At 45.2% G+C, this 22,846-nt stretch overlaps 1 protein-coding gene across 1 annotated transcript in view; it reads left to right on the plus strand.

Annotated features, from left to right (window-relative positions):
- Positions 1-405: 405 nt before the first annotated feature.
- The window catches only part of amph (amphiphysin), a gene marked incomplete at both ends in the record, with an annotated part of 236,164 nt that continues 213,723 nt past the window's right edge, over positions 406-22,846 (plus strand). Inside the window, one exon of the mRNA XM_084312153.1 lies at positions 406-474. Coding sequence (XP_084168279.1) covers positions 406-474 — 69 coding nt within the window. The remainder of the gene's footprint in view (positions 475-22,846) is intronic.

The following is a 22,846-nucleotide window of genomic DNA, read 5'->3' on the forward strand; positions in this document are numbered from 1 at the left end:
TAGGAATTACAGTAAATTCATTAGAAAACTACACGCGTGGCCTGATGTCTAGAGAGGAAAAGTCATGGGGTCACCAAAACCTATAGGGTTGTTTCTCTATATGAGGTGGTCACAATGGTCATGGACAATTTTGAGAAAATTCTAATAAAAAAAACGTTCAGTTATCTCTGTCACACCCAGAATCGGGAATATAATTATTACCGTATGGGTTTCTAAGACTGACAATGCGTACTAGTCAAATAATAAAACAATTTTGGTAGAACAAGACGCAAAGAGTTGAGAGTGGGAATCTGCACCACTGTCTCTTTAAGAGAGCGCCTCCTCCCCCCTCTCTTTCGCCGTCTGTCATAATTTCTCTAGCCTTGGTGCTGAACCGTCGTTCATCCCGTTTCAGTTCCAGCAGCCATGGCTGAAATAAAGACGGGAATTTTCGCGAAAAACGTCCAAAAGAGGCTAAGCAGGGCACAGGAAAAGGTAAGGCGGACCAGAACCTTTCATTGTGTCCTTATGACAAGTCCTGTTTCTGGGGGGGGGGGGGGGGCTGAAGCCTCTTCTAGCCCAGAGAGGAGCTGTCCAGACGGCGCTAGTTCTGTAGGTTGCTGGGAGGAGCAGGTGTATGAATGGCCTTTCATTCACGGTTTACTGGACATTGCTCTGCTGCAGAGAATCCAGATTGAATTTGCCTTTTTATATCGTACAGTTTCTCCATTTACGATTAGATTCGCATGGGGAGGGCGGGGTGCGTCTAATTTGACAGAACGCAATCGTATCGCCCTCTGCCATTTCACAGTAATAGTGGAGATGCTCACGACACTATACGGTATATTTCCACATCCAAATCTCGGTGAAGAGTTTGACACTAAAACCGAACGAATCTTTGGCCCAAGGCCGTTCTCTCCCTGGACGATCGTGGATTTTTTTTTATTATTATTATTTTTTACTCTAAACCGAGTCATATCCCGGTGCGTGAACATATATCCGATTGGAATACACGTCCATTTTACGCCGATGTCGCATGTGTGCAACGAAATATGTTACACAGCAAATACCCCATATTCAGATTCGACGTTTCGGAAGAAGAAGAAGCATTTCGTCAAATGATTCACCGTTCAATTTCACCGAAGCCCGTGCGTCATCATCCGTGAGCAGCTCAACAACTGACATGTTTTGCGTTCAAATCGTGTTTTCCGACAAGGTCAGGGGAAGGGGAGGTGGGGATACCCTCTTCACTGCAGCATTACGATATACTGTATATGGGGGATCCTTTCCTAAATCCCTACTCGAGCTCAACGACGTGTGTGTGTTTTCTTCGTCTTCAGGCTAGCCTATACCCTTTGGTTGCCATAGACCAGCAGCAGTATAGCCTTCGACAGTCACCCTCGGCTATTTAAAACCGGATATTTAATAGGCTTGTTGTGGACTTTACCGCAGACAAATTATGCTTTTAATCAAAAGTGCCAAAAGGAGGACGTATTTTATATTTTTATTTACATAATTTATTTTAAACCATTAAGGTCTAAGTGCAATATACTACCTTTATTTTCATGTTCGCACAGGCCGTGTGTGCTATCTGTGTGATATTATAGCAAAAAATGCCATTCCCAGGCTGCATGCAGACACGTAATAAAAACATGTAAAACGAATGACAATATAATATAATGTCTCTCTCTCTAACTCACTCTCTCTCTCCCCCCCTCTCTCCCCCCCTCTCTCTCTCTCTCTCTCTCTCTCTCTCTCTCTCTCTCTCTCTCTCTCTCTCTCTCTCTCTCTCTCTCTCTCTCTCTCTCTCTCACACACACATACACATTCACCCACTCTCACTCTCTATCACTCACTCTCTCACACATACACACACACACACACACACACACACACACACACACACACACACACACACACACACACACACACTGCTATAGTCCATAGCCACCGTAAGAGGATTGTATTGCTTTTAATATCCCCTCGTGTGCCAAACCCTTGTACTGTGGCTGCTGGAATGGTAAGGGAGGAACTAATTAGTGAGCTCTAGCAAAGCTGTCGCCAGTTTGTTGACACCCAAAATACTACCACAATTATTATGTGACCAACACCACGTCATCAGTTCTCTGAACACAGAGAGAGGAAATACGGTTATCTCTTCAAAGATGGGTGGCGTTCGCCGACGGGCTTTGCGTCGCTTCAATTCGTGACTGCACGTAACCTACTTGACATATTTATTTTACGAGCGAATAGTTCCCTCGAGGCCCGCACCCGCCATTGGACACTGATGACCAGCTGAGTCAGCAAGTGGCCCCATGGTATTGCGTTTGAATTAACACTGCACTGTTTCTGCGTCCGTTGTCCATGGTGCTGAAATCAGCTCATGAGCTCTCTATACACGATGCTTGTCATTGTTTTGATTGATTGATTGATTGATTGAAAAGTGTATTAACAGATTGCAGAATGGGTACAGTACAGTACAGTACAGCTCAATACATACAATTGTTAAGGGGATGCAGACCAGAGAAAGACTTTCGTCTTGTTTACATCAGGGTCCCCCATTTTCAATTCATCATAACATATATGACATACATGACATACAGATAGACAGTACTGCTACATCTATACATTTATGACATATCAGATTTGCAAATACAGTACTGTTTGTGATACAAACATTTCCAGAAAAAGAGTGTATATACATTTGACGTAGAAACTGTACATTGGAGGAGGTTGGGTGGGTGGGTGGGGGCTGCACATTGGAGGTTGGGGGGGGGGGGGGTTGGGTAGGGGGGACACACACACTGTACACTGTACATTGGAATACTGACAAAGCCATGCTTGGTCATTTACTGTACAACTGGGTTAGGACATTTGTAGGGGCCAGTTTTGAATTGCAGTCTCCCGTAGGTGTTCTTTCAGAGTGTTTTTGAAAGTGGGTAGTGATTCACATTCCTTTACAGCTTTGGGTAGGGCGTTCCACATTGATGTGGCATAATTGCGAAACGTGTTTAGTCCCTTGTTTGAGCCGAATCTGGGTTTAACATGATTTGTGGAGCTCCCTCTGGTGTTGTGATCGTGGTATTCACTGACCTTTGGGAAGTATTTTGACATGTACATGGGTACCTTGGTCGCATAGTGTATCTTGTAGACCAGGCCCATTGCAAGTTGCTGTACTCTGTCGTATACTCTAAGCCAGGCCCGGACTGGTCATCGGGAGCACCGGGAGTTTTCCCGGTGGCCTGGCCTGCACAGATAAAAAAAAAAAAAAATTATATAAAAAAAAAAAAAAAATGTATTATAATTTTTTTTTTTTTTTTTGCCAGGCCATTGTTTCTAGTTGTGGCGGCCGCGCGGCGCGATAGTTAGATAACCTAGGTGGGTGGGGAACAACCAGGATTTCACTGTCTGCGACAGAGTTGGAGAACTATCTGACTCTCTCCCTCACGCGGATCACACACACACAATGGAGCCGTGCTGCCGCTTGTGATTGGTGGAGGCGGGACCAGGCGATACAACTGATTGACACCGAAGGTGGCGAATGGAATGGCAGACGGCACTCAGATGCAGAATAACAGCCAGGCAGTGAGCCAGGTAGTGAGGGACTCCGGAGAGATACAGTAGAGCGAAAGTCAATTAACGTTGATGTCAAGATGGACAGTGGAAGAAAGAGAAAGGGTGGAGGAGAGAGGGATAAAACAAAGAAAAAGAAAGGCCCTTACAGGAGAGAGTGGTTAACTGTATTATAATAGTAAATAGAAAAATATGTTGTGCTCTTGCCTACCTGGGTTCCATCCTAGAGGCAAATCTTTCCTGTGACAAAATGGCATCCAATGTAATAAAAAAAGTCAACCAACGAACTAGATTCTTGTACCGGATCTCCTCTCTGGTAAACAAGAATACCCTGAAGACTCTGGCAGGAGCACTCATTCAAGGGTACTATGACTATGCGTGCACCTCATGGTACCAAAGCACCTCAAATGTGCTTAAAACAAAATTACAAACATCACAAAACAAACTGGTCAGACTACTACTTGACCTGAACCCCAGAACCCACCTCACCCCTGCCCACTTTGACAACCTAGGATGGCTTAGAGTAGACGACAGAGTACAGCAACTTGCAATGGGCCTGGTCTACAAGATACACTATACGACCGGGGTGCCCATGTACATGTCAAAATACTTCCCAAAGGTCAGTGAATACCACAACAAATCATGTTAAACCCAGATTCGGCTCAAACAAGGGACTAAACACGTTTCGCAATTATGCCACAACAATGTGGAACGCCCTACCCAAAGCAGTAAAGGAATGTGAATCCCTGCCCACATTCAAAACCGCTCTTAAAGAGCACCTACGGGAGACTGCAATTCGAAACTGGCCACCGTAAATGCCCAAAACCCCCACCACCTCCTAATAGACAGTCTCCTCCCCACCGCATGTATATATTCCCTCCCCGCCGTATGTATATTTCTCTCCCACCCAACCACCCCCTCCTAATGTACAGTCCCCTCCCCATCATATGTATATACTCTGTCAGGATCTAGGGGTAACAGTACTATATATTTGAATACCGTTTATGTCACAAATGTATCAGTACTAAATACCTATATGTCCCTATGCCATAAATGTCATGTATGTTGTGTATGTCATAAATGTCTATATGAATTGAAAATGGGGGACCCTGATGGAAACAAGACAAACGTCTTTCTCAGGTCTGCATCACCTTAACAATTGTATGTATTGAGCCGTACTGTATTGTACCCATTCTGCAATCTGTTAAATAAAGTTTTCATTCATTCATTCATTCAGTCGGTCTTGCTGAGTTTGTTATTTGAACCGAAGAGAATGGACTCTGTTTTGCCCATGTGTAATGATAGTTTGTTGTCGGCGAGCCATATGCAGATTTTGCCTAGTTCCGAGCTGAGGGCTTTTTCAACCTGTAACTTGTTCTTGTCAGAGACCAGCAGGGCTGAGTCGTCCGCAAACAGGAACAAGTTGCAGTCACAAGCTGACGACATGTCATTTGCATAAATTAGGAATAATAGCGGTCCTAGTATGCTTCCTTGTGGAACACCACAGCTCACTGTGAGGGGGGGGGGATAGGGTACCGTTTACCTCCACCATCTGTTCTCTCCCCTCCAGGTAGGATTGTATCCAGCTCACTGATAGACTATCAAAACCAATTGCGTTTAGCTTGTCAATCAGAATGGTGTAATAATACAGCTATTCTTTTTGAGTAGTCATAAATAGAAGCAAATCTGGCCGTGTGCTGTCCATGGTGCTGAAATCACTGGCTGTAGAATCGAAGTGAGAGCGTTTGATGAGTTCTAGTTCTTGGTGTTGTTCTAATAATAAGTGCTATTATTTTAGAGTGGTTGAATAGTGTGTCTGTGTGCTCTGTCCGTGGTGCTGAAATCACTCTGTGTGTGCACTATTTGTGTAGCACCTGCTGCATAGGCTATGTTGTTTCAGTAGACTGTATTTGAAAATGGTGTAGGACTAGGCAGTTTTCTTTCTTGAGAATCAGTACAGGCCTACTACAATATCAGAATGTTATACCATTCTCTGGGTTTGAATGATTAGACATTGGAATAATGCAAACGGAATGTATCAATATCACAAATACCCATGAATTCTGTGGGACATGAGTAGTAAAATCAATACACCAGTATGGTTTGAATGTAGTTTGTTGAAAGTGTCATGTACTGTAGCATGTTGATATTTTGTTTCCACACACTGTACAGTACACACTACAAAATGATAAGGCTTAGTATTGGCTTACTAGCGATTTAGTTTGTACTAAACAGATTTTGGACTAAACAGCAATGCAACTGCCTGCTTATGTTCTAATACTCCATTACGACCTAGCCGAGTGCATCCCGATTTTCAATATGCTGCTGAATTGATTCAGTGGGCAGATCTTTCTCCAACACCAGTGTGCTTGAAAGGGCACGGCAACTGTATGGGAAATGTGTTTACCGTCTTCTCCAGAGTCAGACAAGAAGATAGATACCAGTTTCCTCGCTGTGTGTTCAGTAGAAAGCTATCTGGCTGCAAGAATTAATAGAAGCGGATACGGACCAGCTAGCCTAGCTGTTGGCCTAAAACACCTCTTCCAGAGTTACCTGCTAGCTTGCAGCCCTATAACTTTTACTGAACGTGCAGAGAGGAAATTGATATCTGTCTGACTCTGAAGAAGACGGTAAGCACATATCGTTGGGATGGGTTAAGGTCAGGTGGCGTTGGCCCGTGAAGCCCATTGAGGCATGTAACTATGATACTCTAAACTGGTGGGCGATATGTCAAAGGTGCCAGGTGGTGCTGAAATATTAGAATATATATATCTGAGGGCTAAATTATTATTTGTTCTTCTATATTTAGAGCTTACTTGCTTTTACTTTGCAATATATGAACAGAAGTCAACACACAAGAGCCAGTAAGCCTAGTCAAAGCAGGGCATACAAACACACACACATACATACACACATGAACACACACGCACGCACGCACACACTACACACACACACACACACACACACACACACTCACACACACACACACACACACACACACACACACACACACACACACACACACACACACACACACACACACACACACACACACACAAACACACAAACACACACACACACACACACACACACACACACACACAGACTCCTGTGGCTCCCAAGCAATATCATGTGGCTCTTGAATGAGTCTAATTCATGGTGTTTGTGTGCATCTTCAGTCTATAGGCTACTTTGATCGTTAAGATAAGATAAGATATTCCTTTATTGATCCCCTTGGGGGGAATTCAGGCATCATAGCAGCATGGGGAGGGGTGAGGGGAGATACAGTAGTAGAAGACATGATACAGGTCATAGAATTATAGTACAGTGGAGAAGTAAAAATAAAAATAGAATAAAAAAAGGCAGTGTAAACAATATAACAATATAATTAACTCTGGACATGCGCATATGGGCAACAAGGTGCAAGATGAGGGTATGTATGCCCTGCCCTCTCAGTTATATTTGCCCTACAATAAATATAGTTACAATATATATAATCTAATATATAATAAAAAAAATGCTAAATGCTAAATATATGCTCTGATGAAGTATACAGTATACACATAAGGTGCAGTATACATAAGGTATGTATGCCGTGATATACGTTATATATTGTCCTTTTAGGTGAGAGTCAGACACACAGTTGGATGTTTAGTTGTTTAGTTGTCTGGCGAAGCAGCCAGACACCACTGCTTCACTCCATTCTAGTGCGTACTAGTACTTAGCTGAGTGAGTGAGTGAGTGAGTGAGTGAGTGAGTGAGTGAGTGAGTGAGTGAGTGAGTGAGTGAGTGAGTGAGTGAGTGAGTGAGTGAGTGAGTGAGTGAGTGAGTGAGTGAGTGAGTGAGTGAGTGAGTGAGTGAGTGAGTGAGTGAGTGAGTGAGTGAGTGGGGGAAAGGGCATGAGCAGCCCGTCTTGTTTCAGGAAATTCAAACTACTCTGAGCTTCCAGGCATGTACATTTAGCATAAAACGCCTGTTGATTGCATTCTGAAAGTAAATTGGCCACTATTCTGGAACTATTTGTAGCAGATGCACAAGTCTGGCCTCTGTTGAAAGGAAACATTCTGACTTGTTTTCCACAACAGGAAGGATCACTCTGAGTGCTACTGTAATAGAGTTACAGAGGTTTGAGCACACTGAAATAAAGGTTTTGAATGATTTTGCAAACAGATGCCTGCTAAATAGTTCCAGCTGAAAGGTTGGAGCTGGAAAACACAATGGGTCCATAGCCTGAAGTCTTATATAGTACAGGTCCAAAGTTGATAACAATACCACAGAAAAGGAGTGTTTTACACATGTTTTTCTAACCGTATGTAACGTTAAGAGGTTATTGGGAGAGGTTCCATTACCAGTATGTACTATTGGTGACTCTGTATGTACCAAACGTAATGATTTGTTATTTCATTTTTGCCTGGCACTAGTTTACCCCCAAATAGATCCACATTGGGTCATGGACCCCCATTTTATTTATTTTTTATTCTATTTATTCTTGGGCTTTCTGTATTTTTCAGCTCTTCTCTTTCAATCTTCCTAGCTCGATGGTAGGCGCATTGCCCACAATGTTGGCATGTTCCTTTAATGTAAAATATAATAATAATAAATTTTTTTTGGAGGCGCCTTTCAAAACACCCAAGGTCACCTACTCACCTTACAGAGCATAAAAACAAAACAGTCAAGATTAAAACAATGATCTTGGCAAAAGTGTCAGTGGAGTTAAAAACAAGACAAACAATGTATAAGTATGAAATGTAAAACAGTGGCACACAGGGTACAGTTATAGTGAGTACTGTATGCCCAGTATGCAACGCAGTTAAAAGACAAGGTTAAGAAAAGAATATGATAAACAACAAGAAGTATAAAAAACAGTGAAGTTAAAATCACAGACAAACAAACAGCAGGGGGTATTGGGCAGTGACGGAGGTTATAGTAAATATGCGAGTTTCAACAGATGGGTTTTCAATTGTGATCTGAATGATGAGAGTGAGTCTGACTATCGGATGTGTGGGGGCAGGGAGTTCCAGAGTCTGGGAGCCGAGCAGCTGAACGCTGTTCCTTTAATGTAAAATATGACTTGGTTCTGGAGATATATATCTTTATTTCCCATATTCCAGTATTATTATGTATACAGGCCTTAGACGTATTGTAGTGTGACCTTTGCTAGTATTAGCCTGTATTGCTTGGGGCATGCATGTACCTAAAACTGGTTCAGATGCCCTTAAATCAAAGATGGAACTAATGGTTCTTGCTGTATATCTACCGCTACGCTTTGCTAGCTTCATATCACAGCCAGGCAAATGAACATAGACTGAAACAAATTTTTGATATCCCAGGCAATGGTACGTCATTTGCCGGACCCCAGGAAGAATAGCTTTTGTCAAGTGCAAAAGCTAATGGGGATCCTAAATAAACATAAACATAAACATGTAATTTCATTTTACTTACTCTTAAGCATTTTGTATTACCCACACATATAATCCAGGCAATTTATTTGTCAAACACTTACCCCAAAGTTGTTGAAATGGTCCAACTGTCAGTTTACCATGAAGAATCAAATGCAACGTGGAGTTAAAATAATGAATATATATTTTGCTGTTGTTTTGAAGTTGACAAATAAATGACCTGGATTTTTATGTTTAGGTCATATAAAATGCTTCTGAGTAAGTAAAATAAAATTACATGACGTACCATCGCCTGGGAGATCAAAAGTTTGTTTCAGTCTATGTTAATTTACCCCAGTTGTGATATGAAGCAAGCAAAGCATAGTTTACACACACAGCTGGGAACCACCAACCATGCACTTCACAAACATTTAGGGAATCAATAAATAGCAAACTACAGGAGATAGCATACCTCCTATCAGTTGGTGTTACGAAGGATCAGATTAAACCGAATATATATATTTATTACTTGAGATATATTGTATAATATTTGTATATCGTCTGATGGCCCTTGTATATTCTTTGTACATATACACGGAATATCCCTTTACCTAGTACAGACCATAATATTTCGTTCTCCTATTGGACAGCGGTCCCTTAGGCGCCACTGCCATACCCCCAATGTCTAGTTCAAAGTCACCGCCAAAGACATGCCTGGACATGACCGGCTCTGCGCAAGAATACGAGACAGAAATGAGGCTGGTACTAGATTGTTCACCTAACGTATAAATACGGCGCAGGTGAATACAGAAGTACTGTTACCCAATAAGTTGAAGCCTCACACCACGATACAACGTGCTGTGAAGTGGGCCCGTTTTGCCCCGAAATAGAGCCTTGAGACCGCGTGCGAATTGATAGCTGAAGTGTCAGAGTTTGACGCTGTATCGTCGAGTTCGACCTATTCTATTATTTCAGTAATAGTCTATTTATGTATAGTGTATCGTGCGGCTACCGTTCTACAGTGACCAGCATTACCAACGCTTCCTCGTACCAGCTAGTGTGCTTATCCAGGCTGGGCGGCTTAACCTGGTGCCGTCATCCGAGGAGCCCTAGACGAGGACCGTGTGGATATGTACACTGGATAACCTACACCGACGACTACAGAGCCCTTTTCGGCTGGATTATATTTGCTTTGGTCCTGTAGCTGATGGAGCGGATAATCGTCTACACCCACAATTGTGTGGGATTTACCCTGTGAGGAGCAACGTCGAGCCCGCCTCTAGGACGCCTGAGGCTGGCTAGCTTTCTTCCATGCGGAGCTGCATACCGGAGAATAGCTGTTGTTCGTCTGCGGATCAAGAGATTATTGCACTGTCTCCTGTACCTGGAGTCTCCTTATTCTTCATTGACCCAGACTTTCGTTACAGACAAATCCTCTCCCCTGCTGGCCTACAACCGGAGGGACCCTACTAGTATCTCCCACTGCCCTACTAGTGTACCATAGATATAATTCCTACGATACAGGTGGTATTCATTATCTCCTGCGTAATATTCTAATGGACTTACGCTCTTGACCTATTCATGCACATTCTTCGCCTTACAAGCGCGACTCTAAGTAAAGTAATGTAATATAATATTATTGCTGCTAATAAATATTCTTCTAAACGAGTACTTGTGTGAAACCGTGTTATTGTGGACGTGTTCATCTCATATACCTGTGTACTGTATGGCCAGTAGTAATGTACATAAGACAGTAGTGGTTTAATGATACCATACTTATTCAATACAGTCAGGGAATTGTACCCCTCAGTTACAGTTGGTATTGGACCAATGAACAGATAGTGTGTGTTAGCGTGTGTGTGTTTGTGTCTTTGTGTGTGTGGGTTGGGAGGGGATGTGCAGGACTGCAGGCATTTGCAAGGAGATGGAAATTAAGATGAGATAAAAATTTATGGAATCAATAAATAGCACACGACAGGAGATAACATACCTCCTATTAGTTGGTATTGGCCCAATGAACAGATAGTGTGTGTTAGCGTGTGTGTGTTTGTGTCTTTGTGTGCGATGACAAATTAAGATATATTGAGAACACTTTCATTTCTGCTCGATGAAATACACATTTTGACACCATTCCACCCGAGCACACATTCATATGTTTTTCTGTCAAATGCATCGATATCGCCCTCTAAAATGAATCATGCCACGAGCCGATCTTCATCATTTAGGCCTAAGCATCGCTGTGCCCTCCTCCTGTCTAAAGGCTGAGGCAGGCCAGGAACAAGATCACCCGGGCTCATTTAGATTGAAGGGCAGTGCAGGTATTGGATGTAGCCGGGGCAGATACATGAGCTGCTGGGGTTGGATCACAGGCTGCTGGTGTAAGTAGGCTAGATCGGTGATGATCAAACGCTGGGGTTTGAGGAGGAGCCCCCGGGGTCCGTGTGGGGGTCCGTGTGGGACTAGATTATATCTTTATTTAAAAAAAATTATTAACATTTTCAAACATCCAAAAAGAACACAAAAAATACATTGAAGGGAAAATAAAAGAGAATAAAAAAAGAGAATAAAAAATAATAATAAGCGACACAAACAGGCTTACTTCTCTGTGACAGACAAAAAATATAAACAAACATAAGACTTTAAATAAATGTAACTCACATCTTTAAGGTACATAGATACAATAATTGATAATAATAAAAAGAAATAAAGAGAACCCTCCCAATCGACCCCCCCCCCCCCCCCCACACACACACACAGATACTAGATTATATCTAACGTTACATAAATCAAATCAAATCAAATCAAATGTATTTGTAAGGCCCGACAACAAATGTCCCCATGGGCCGGACACGTCTTCTTTAACACAATGGGGACGAACAACGGAGATCTCCGTGTTTCGATTCCACCCGTTGTGGACAGAAGCACGGATAAATCCGTGGCAAGTTGTTATTGCTTTTATTCCATTTTAATAACCTATTCAAGGTCGCCGAGCGGCACTGCAGATTTACCCTATTCTTTAAATTCGACAAAGTGCAATACCGGCCAGATCCTCTTAGGGGCGCTATTGCAATAATGCAGTGTTCCCTGTGGCCGAACGGTGGACTATTTTTTTTTTTACTTTCAATGGAGTTTTATGTTAGCTCGATTCTGGATCTGCAGCCTGTAGCTTGGATTACGTTTTGCATCGCAGATTTCACCATGCAATAAGGGGATTTATCATCAGCCAATGGACATATCGATCTACCAGATGGCGATCGATAACGGGGAAATGCTCTGAGGGATCCCACCGGACCACAGTAAGATCTTTTTCACGTAAAGTACATCCCGATCGGGCCTTGTTTTGATAGCCATCCAGGCGTTCGGCCTATGAGGCTAATGAGGCTAACGCGGTTATTGGTAATCAATAATCAGAAACGATGTCCCTCGCCCCCCCCTTTCATGCATACATGTGTGAGGATCGTGCCGATCATATGCAGTTTGAGTTTTAACTGGAGCGTATCTATAACCGAAATTCCATTGGATTTAACGTTATTAGCTATTAGCCCATTATGAAGGGACGGTTTATGGTCTCAATTCACAATGAGAATGGACAGATAGCAATACTATAAAGTATAGATTTAGTTCTACAAACAGCCCCACGTCTGTTTACATTTCCCGGTCCTCTTGATATTAATTAGACTCATCCCAGTGGCCGCAAAAGTGTTAAACAAGTCAAGAAGAAACATCACAATAAATCAAGAACAAAACAAAAACACCATAAAGTCCAACATTTTTAAAATAAATGCAAAATAAATACAACACTCCCAGACATACCCCACGCGAAGGTAAGGAAAAACTCACTAAAACCTAGCAATAGGAAAAAATGCACCACAGGCAATGTGGAGGAGAGAAACCTTAGAAGGGCCATTCAAGGGGGGATCTCCCTTCTTAGATGTCGATGATAGTAGTGTTGCAATACAGTTGGTAAGCATGCACTCATATGTGTAGTGAAACACAGATAAGTGCATGCGATAGCAACTGAACATTTTGAAAGATTAAAGATAGAGCTGGTCCCTTCTCAGACGGGGGTCCCTGGGACCAAATCGCATCAGTATTATGTATCAATCTGGGGGTTTTGACCTGAAGCAGTTTCTGAACCACTGAGGTAGAGGATCCATGCAGCACTGTTCCTACTTCCTGCAGCAATAATGACATGGCACATCATAATGGTAAATGGCTGCATTTATATAGTGCTTTTATCCAAAGTGCTTTACAATTTGTTCCTCACATTTTACCCATTCACTCACACATTCATATACCGATGGCGGAGGCAACCATGCAAGGTGCAGACCTGCTCATCGGGAGCAGATAGGGGTTAAGTGTCTTGCTCAAGGACACTTCAACATGCTGCCCAGGAGGAGCGGGAATCGAACCGACCCCTCCGGATTACCAGACGACTGTTCTACCTCCCGAGCCACTGTCGCCCCTGAACATCATGCTATCATTGCTCACTGTCAACTAACAGCATTCAGTCAATTTGGAAATGTGACCAGCATCTCATTAGAGTTTGTGATGAGATACAGTGGAGTGGGTTTACATGGACACAATGAGCCTTTAAGGAGAAGGCAACGAATAGAGGAGTAGTCGAGGTGATTGTTTCAATGAATGTTATTCGATGGAAAATGTTTGAATTGTTGGTGCCCAAAGTCTTCCTTACAGCCATTAGTCACATTTCCAGACCTTGTGGAATTGTTAGGGCCAGGGCTAATACAAAAAGAAAAGAAACAACATCTAAAACACTTGTTATTTGAAAGGATACTAGGCTTCAACATCTAGAACACACGTCATTTGAAAGTATATATTACAGGTGCTAAAACATTTGAAAGGATAGTACATGATCTAACATTTAACATAACTTGTTATTTGATACTATAACCCAGCTGGCAAATTGTATTTTCTGGCAACAAGAATCACAGGAATGCTGTTTTGGGGCTAAATCAAGAGACATGATGAGTAATGGCTTGTGGCTTTCATTTATCAAACCACTTCCTTTTGTCGTCGTCGTCATCATCATCATCATCATCATCATCATCATCATCATCATCATCATCATCATCTATTGTTGTTGTTGAGAATCCTCGTTAGGCTATTCACTTACCTGCTTCACACAGATCAGCAACACCTTTAACTGCCTGCTCATCATCATCCCTTGATTGGTCTGAAATGGCCATATAAAAGTGTCGGGAACACATAATTAAATACAATCTACATACATTTCCATGAAGGAGAAATAGCCTAGATCACCTAAGATAACCTATCCCTTACCTTGCATTATCAACCTACTCACTGAGGACAGGGCTGGGGCTCTCTGTTGTTCTTTGAAGAATGATGATATTTTCCTCTGCATCTTGATATCATATATAATTCAATGTTTTGATAACTATAACCTGTGATAGTGGTGGTAAAAACTATTGGCTCACTGCCTTAGGATTCCCACAGCTCTCCTACCTATTATTATTAGTAGTATACACTAACACTAACAGTACACTGAATTAGGTTAGCATTATTACGTGAGGATCACATGGTCAGCTTATTCGTTGTTGGTTAGCATTACACAAGGTTAGTGTGGTTAATAGCTGATCATCATGTAATTAACTTTACTACACAAAACAGGACATACCGTATAATACCAATACTCTCCTGAGCACATAATACACATTCACCTAACACACCCATGAACATGAACTGTTTATGAGAGGGCATATGTAACTGAGGGGTACAATTCCCTGACTGTATTGAGAGTATGGTATCATTAAACCACTACTTAGTTATGTACTTTAATTACTGGCCATACAGTACACGGTATATATGGTGAACACCCACACAATAATACGGCTTAACAAATAAAGTCATATTTAGAAGTATTTATTAGCAGAGCAGCAACATTAGGTTACAATATTGAGAATTATGAATTGCGCTTATATGGCGAAGAACACTTAAGTAGGTCAAGAGCGTAAGTCCATGAGCATATTACGATGGGTATAATTAATACCACCTGTAGCATAAGAATTATATAAGGCACACTCGTAGTCAGCTGGAGATACTAAGGGGGTTCCCTCCGGTTGTAAGCCAGCAGGGGAGAGGAATTGTCGGGAGCAAAGTCTGGATCAACGAGGAATAAAGAGACTCCAGATACAGGAGACGGTGCAATAATCCTTTGGTCCGTAGACAAAGCAACAGCTATACTCCGGTATGCATGGCAGCATGGATGAAAGCTAGCCAGCCTCTGTGGGTCCTAGAGGCGGGCTCGACGGTGCTCCTCACAGGGTAGATCCCACACAGCAGTGGGGTAGACGGTTCTCTGCTCCAGCAGCCACAGTACCAAAGCAATATAATCCAGCCGGAAAAGGCTCTGCATTCGTCGGTGTAGGTTCTCCGGTGTACATATCCAACGGTTCTCGTCTAGGACTCCTCGGATGGCGGCACAAGGTTAGGCCGCCCAGCCTGGATAAGTGCACTAGCTCGGTACGACGAACCGGTGGTAATGCTGGTCACTGTAGAACGGTAGCCGCACGATACACTATACATAATAGACTATTACTTTACAATAGAATAAGTCGAACTCGACGATACAGCGTTAAACTCTGACACTTTAGCTATCAATTCGCACGCGGTTCTCAAGGCTCTATTTAGGGGCAAAAGGGGCCCACTTCACGGCACGTTGTATCGTGGTGAAGGCTTCAACGTTTTTGGTCTAAGTGCTTCTGTATCCACCTGCGACGTATTTATACGTAAGGTGAATAATCTAGTGCCAACCTCAGTTCTGTCTCGTATTACTGCGCAAACCTGGGCATGTTGAGACATGTCTTAGCGGTAGCTTTGAACTCGACATTGGGGGTATGGTCGTTGGCGCCTAGGGGTCGCTGTCCAATAGGAGAACGAATATTATGGTCTGGCCTGTACCTAGGTAAAGGGATATTCCGTGTATATGTACAAAGAATATACAAGGGATATCAGACGATATACAAATATTATACAATATATCTCAAGTAATAAATATATATATTCAGTTTAATCTGACCCTTTGTAACACATACATACCCTCATCTTGCACCTTGACTTTTTTACACTGCCTACTTGCCCTTATGCGCATGCCCAGAGTTAATTATATTGTTATTATTGTTTACACTGCCTATTTTATTCTATTTAAATTTGTACTTCTCCACTGTACTATAATTCTATGACCTGTATCATGTCTACATCATATTATGTCTACTACCTGTACCTCCCCTCCCCCCTCCCCCATGCTGCTATGATCCCTGAATTTCCCCAAGGGGATCAATAAAGGAATATCTTATCTTATCTTATCTAATATGAAGGGACAGGGACTTACTAACCAATTCAGCAACACCGCTAAGCTGTCAGCTACATCCTCTGACCCCCGATGTAAAATATAAAATGATCATAACTACATATTGTAAGAAAAAGATGACATAGAATTATTATAAAATAGAAAATCCAGATATCAAGAATCTCGAGGGGCACAATGCACAGTTTGGATGGGCGTGGCGCGTCTGAGCCCTGGTATAGTGGGAACCACCACTAACCACTACAAACTTTTACAGCTAACAAGCTAACGCTCAACATTGGTTTCGTTAACCAGGCCGAGTACTACTAGCTTAGTAGTACTACAATGTGCTGTACTGTAATGTCATTCAAGAAAGCATTTCATTTGATGTACAAATGTGTATATATATCAGTGTGCAGGATGACTCATAAAAAAAATGTCATGACAAACTATAAAATACCTCTGAACTGTATTTCATGGAGCCTTTAAAAAAGACATAGAAACTCGACAGGTAATCATCTAGGACAGTAGGACGCTGAATGATGGAGGTTAACCCTTTCACAGCAACAGAACAGCAGGTTAACCCTTTCACTGCCACACTACAGAAGGTTAACCCTTTACTATCACACTACCGACGGTAACCGTCGGTAGTGTGATAGTAAAGGGTTAACCTTCTGTAGTGTGGCAGTGAAAGGGTTAATCATCTAGGATGCTGAATGATGGAGGTGTACCAGCCGTGCAGTACTGTGTGCACAGCGTATTGAAATCCTGCATGGGAGCTTAATGCATAATTAACTATTTGCTAAAAGGTCGACTTGATGCACCAAGGGCAAGGAAGTGTCTCCCGACTACATCCTACACTTTACATACAGTACATACTGGTCCCGCGAAACACACAGGCGGTAATGTTAAAGCTAATCAAAGTCTCATTCACCAAGGACTTACGACAAAAAGGGCTTTCTCTTAGGGCCATTTGAGACCTTTTCAGGCCAATTTTGGGATTCACCAACCGTCCCAATAAAACATATATAATTAATATTATATTATAATATATTGTCTATATACATGTTTTGCCCGAAAAGGTCTCAAATGGCCCTAAGAGAAAGCCCTTTTTGTCATATGTCCATTGGAGAATGAGACTGTCTGAACTGTGGAGCAGAGTTAGCATTAGGCTACACCCTGCATGTGTCAGAATGCAGGTAGGTGAATTCCAATGGTTGAAGGCAATCACAGAGACAGAGAGTGTTTACTCTTGAACAGGTTCGACTTTAATAGTAAGAACACAGAGTAAATTCTAAGAGAGAACAAGTGCTAAAAGCACAAGTGTAAGATAAGGTAAATGGGAGCTTATTGGAGGTCCACAGTAGAACCGTCCGCGTTATCCCCGAACGCAATTAGTGAAGACCTGACAATGGACAAGCAGAAGAGAGGTATGTTAAATAGAGACCAAATACCAACATTCCACACACACCCCGTGACAGCCAATCAGGAACCACCCCTAAGTGACAGCACTAATTGACAGGGAAATGACAGGTGACAAGCCCAGTGACATATGCCAGGAATGTGGGTGGTCACCGACCGAGGTCGGTGTCCAGAACGTAACAGTACCCTCCCCCGACGAACGGCACCAGACGTTCACCTAGGAGCCTCGGGATTCAGCCGCCGGAAATCAACGATCAGGCTGGGATCTAAAATATCCCTTTGAGGCACCCAAGAACGCTCTTCTATCCCGTACCCCTCCCAATCCACCAAGAACTGAAACCCCCTACCCCTCCGCCTACAACCCAGTATCCTCCGCACCGTGTAAATGGGTTGACCGCCAATAAACCGGGGCGGAGGAACCACAGGCAGTGGCGGGGCCAAGGGCGATGAGAGGAATGGCTTCAACAGGGACACATGAAATGTCGGATGAACCCTCATAGAGCTCGGAAGTCGTAACTTGTAAGCCACTGGATTAACCCGATGAATCACTTTAAATGGTCCTATAAAGCGAGGAGCCAGCTTCTTGGATTCCACCCGGAGAGGGAGATCCCGGGTGGAAAGCCAAACCCGCTGCCCTGGACGGTAAACTGGAGCCGGACGACGCTTACGGTTAGCCTGCCGTTGGGTACTAACCGAAACCTTCTGTAGCGCCTTCCGAACCTGTTTCCACGTCCTGCGACAGCGAGCCACATGTGCCTGGGCCGAGGGCACCTCCGCCTCCTGCTCCTGCTCGGGAAACAGAGGAGGTTGAAAACCATACTGGCACTGAAAGGGAGACATACCGGTAGAAGAGGAGAGAAGGGTATTATGCGCGTACTCAGCCCAAGCCAACCTCCCACTCCACGTTGCCGGACTACCGGCAACGTAACACCTCAAGACCCCCTCCAAATCCTGGTTGACCCTCTCCGTCTGTCCGTTCGACTGTGGATGGAACCCAGACGACAGACTGACAGAGGCGCCGAGGCCGGCGGCAAACGCCTTCCAGAACCTGGAGGCGAACTGAGGACCCCGGTCCGACACGATATCTACTGGCAGCCCGTGGACCCGAAAGACATGCTGTATAATTAAATCAGCAGTCTCCCGGGCCAAAGGAAGCTTGGGGAGAGGGACGAAGTAAGCCGCCTTAGAGAACCGATCCACCACCACCAAAATGGTGGTGAACCCGTCCGAAAGGGGAAGACCAGAAATAAAGTCCAGAGATATGTGTGACCAGGGTCGTTTAGGAATAGGAAGTGGTCGGAGGAGACCCGCCGGTGCCCGTCGAGAGGTCTTACTACGTGCGCACACCGGACAGGCCACCACAAAGGAACGCGCATCCCCCTCCACTGTCGGCCACCAGAACCTCCTACGGATAAATTCCAGGGTCCTGGTTGCCCCTGGGTGGCTGGTGAGGGATGACGCATGTGCCCACTGTAGCAAGCGTGAGCGCGCCACCTTGGGAACATACGACCGTCCCGGAGGACCCCCACCAGGATCGGGCTCCCGCGTTAGCGCCGACCTTACCACCTTCTCTATGCCCCAAGACACGGGTGCCAAAATCAAGGCCGGTGGAATAATGGGATGGGGCTGCTCCTCCCGCCCAGGAAGATCAAACTGGCGCGACAACGCGTCAGGTTTGATATTCTTGGAGCCGGGTCTATAGGAGATGGTATATCGAAATCGTGTGAAGAACAACGTCCACCTGGCCTGGCGAGCGTTAAGGCGTTTAGCCCCTTGGATGTAAGCCAAGTTCTTATGGTCAGTCCAAATAATGAAAGGATGTGCCGCCCCCTCCAACCAATGTCTCCACTCCTCCAGTGCCAATTTGATCGCCAATAACTCCCGATTACCCACGTCGTAATTACGCTCGGCTGGTGACAGACGGCGAGAAGAAAAAGCACACGGGTGCACTTTCCCATCCTTTAAGCATCTCTGAGAGAGCACCCCCCCCACCGCGACGTCAGAGGCATCCACCTCCACAATGAACGGAACCTCCGCGTCATGGCGGATCAATACAGGAGCGGATGTAAAACGACGTTTAAGATCGCAGAAGGCCGACTCAGCCCTAGGCGACCATTCCAAGCCAGGGAGAGAGGCCTTAGTGAGAGCTGTTAAGGGATTGGCTAAGGCGCTAAAATTGCGAATAAAGCGCCTGTAAAAATTTGCAAAGCCCAAAAACCGTTGTAACCCCTTGAGCGACGAAGGCCGTGGCCAGTCCAAAACTGCACTCACCTTGGCTGGATCCATGCGCAGATCGCCCTTCGTCAACACAAAGCCCAGGAAGGACACGGTGTCCGTGTGAAACACACACTTCTCAGCCTTAACGAATAGTTGATGCTTGAGGAGACGGTCTAGCACCTCCCGAACGTGCATTTGGTGTTGCACCATATCGCGAGAAAAAATCAGGATATCATCTAAGTAGACAAACACCGACACCCCAATCAAGTCTCGCAGCACGTCGTTAACCAGGGCTTGGAAGACTGCCGGAGCATTAGCCAAACCAAAGGGCATGACCAAATACTCATAGTGCCCATTGGGTGTGTTAAATGCAGTCTTCCACTCGTCTCCCTCTCTAATCCTGACCAGGTTGTATGCATTACGTAAGTCAAGTTTAGAAAAGACCTGTGCCCCCTGTAAGCACTCAAAGGCCGTGTCCATGAGGGGTAAAGGATATCGGTTCTTGATGGAAACGTCATTCAATCCCCTATAATCAATGCATGGGCGCTGATCCCCATCCTTTTTATCAACAAAAAAGAAGCCAGCGCCGGCAGGGGAAGTGGAAGGGCGTATGTGCCCCGCAAGCAATGCCTCCTCTATGTAGGTGTTTATGGCCAAGGTTTCGGGGCGTGAGAGAGAGAACATTCGCCCGCGAGGCGGGGAGGTACCGGGTAGAAGATTAATGGGACAGTCGTATGATCTATGAGGCGGAAGTGCTTTAGCACGCGTCTTGCTAAAAACGTCCGCCAGGTCCCAATAGATCTCAGGCACCCCTATTAAATCGGGATTAGAGGGTAGATCAGAATCTGCCACGCTCCCCACCATCCTGGAGAAAGAGGGAGGAGACAAAAGAGAAAAGGGGGGGGGAGACAAGGGTTTGGGCAAACTCCCGCTGACGATCGACTTGACGTCGGCCGCCGTTGAGAGTTTGCCCGTGCTCCAATTAATGACACGAACACATGACGACAACCAGGGATGACCCAACACCATGACAGAATAGGGGGAAAAGATGACAAAAAAAGTAACCCATTCCCACTCCCCACCCTCCACTCGGATGTGTAAGGGAACTGTGCGCTGGGTGACGCTCCCACTGCCCAGGGGCCGACCGTCCAGGGCATAGACTGGTAAGGGAACCCCTAAGTCCTCCACCGGGGTTCCCCACTCCTTCACCAATCCCACGTGAATAAAATTGCCCGCCGACCCTGAGTCAATGAGAGCCTTAGTTCCCCTAATGTCACCCCCACAGTTGATCGCCACCTCAAAAAATGTGCGAGAGTCCGTGGTTTTGGCAGGAATGAGCCCACCTGCTGGCGCCCTCTCGAGGCCCGACGGCGCACCTTCCATCCCCGATTGGCGCCGAGCCGATACAGCCTGGACCCGACAGCTGCCGAAGCGGTGACCGGTGCGGCCGCACCGGAAGCAGCGTCGCTCTTTGATGAAGCGCTGCCTCTCGTCGTCCGAGAGCGACAGCGCTCCAAGCTGCATGGATTCATCACCCAGTGGCCCACTCGTGTAATGCATGGAATTATCAACACCAGGAGAAGAAGGAAAACATACCTGGGGCTGGGTGTTGTTGACATGCTCCTTCTCCCTCTCCCGGTGCCGATTATCCATCTTGATGGTGGTGTTGATCAGCACTTCCAGCTGCTCGGGGATCTCACGCGCGGAGAGAGCATCTCGCATCCGCGCTGAGAGTCCCCTGACGAACAGAACCACGCAGACGTTCTCCGCCCAAGCTGTCTCCCGAGCCAAGATCCTAAATTTGATAGCATAAGCTGCGACAGTGCGGAGGCCCTGCCGGCAGTCGAGAAGACGACCACCAGCCTCAAAGATCGAGAGTACCCGGGAAGTATCGAATACTCTTCTCAATTCCCGGGTAAAGGCGTCCAGACTGTCGCAGATTATCGCCCCTGCCTCTAATTCCGCCGTAGCCCAGGAGAGAGCTTCGCCGGTGAGCAGTGTGATAATATACGCTACCTGCGCTGTCTCCGATGGAAATGATCGTGGTTGCAGCCGGAAAACGAGTAGACACTGGGTGATGAATTCCCGACAACCATCCGGTGATCCGTCATAGCGAGCGGGCGCCTGCAGATGTGGTTCGCGGGACCGCTCCTGGACCCCGAACCCCCCACGACTTTCCTCTGCGTGGAGCGCTGCTTCCCCCGCCGCCGACTGCACACCAGCCACTCCTTCTTGGGCTTGTCGAGCTGTGGCCAACGCCGACTGCGCCACCGCTTGGGATGATCCGACGACCCCATTGAGTCGGATTAACTCGGCGCTGACCAGCTGCTGATGTTCCTCCATCCGTGTCTGGGCTGCTCCCTGCGTCCGGAGCATCTCCATGATGGCCTCCATGGAATTCTGATGGTCAGGTCTTCTGTCAGAATGCAGGTAGGTGAATTCCAATGGTTGAAGGCAATCACAGAGACAGAGAGTGTTTACTCTTGAACAGGTTCGACTTTAATAGTAAGAACACAGAGTAAATTCTAAGAGAGAACAAGTGCTAAAAGCACAAGTGTAAGATAAGGTAAATGGGAGCTTATTGGAGGTCCACAGTAGAACCGTCCGCGTTACCCCCGAACGCAATTAGTGAAGACCTGACAATGGACAAGCAGAAGAGAGGTATGTTAAATAGAGACCAAATACCAACATTCCACACACACCCCCGTGACAGCCAATCAGGAACCACCCCTAAGTGACAGCACTAATTGACAGGGAAATGACAGGTGACAAGCCCAGTGACATATGCCAGGAATGTGGGTGGTCACCGACCGAGGTCGGTGTCCAGAACGTAACATGCATGGCTCTGTTTTGGCTCAGACGGTGGGTGCTGCTTGGTTGGACCTGCTGTGTGACCGGCAGTGTTGGGACTAACGCGTTACAAAGTAACGCGTTACAGAAACGAAGTTAC

The sequence above is a fragment of the Notolepis coatsorum genome (genome assembly GCF_963971535.1).
Source record: "Notolepis coatsorum genome assembly, chromosome: 4".
NCBI classification, from domain to species: domain Eukaryota; kingdom Metazoa; phylum Chordata; class Actinopteri; order Aulopiformes; family Paralepididae; genus Notolepis; species Notolepis coatsorum.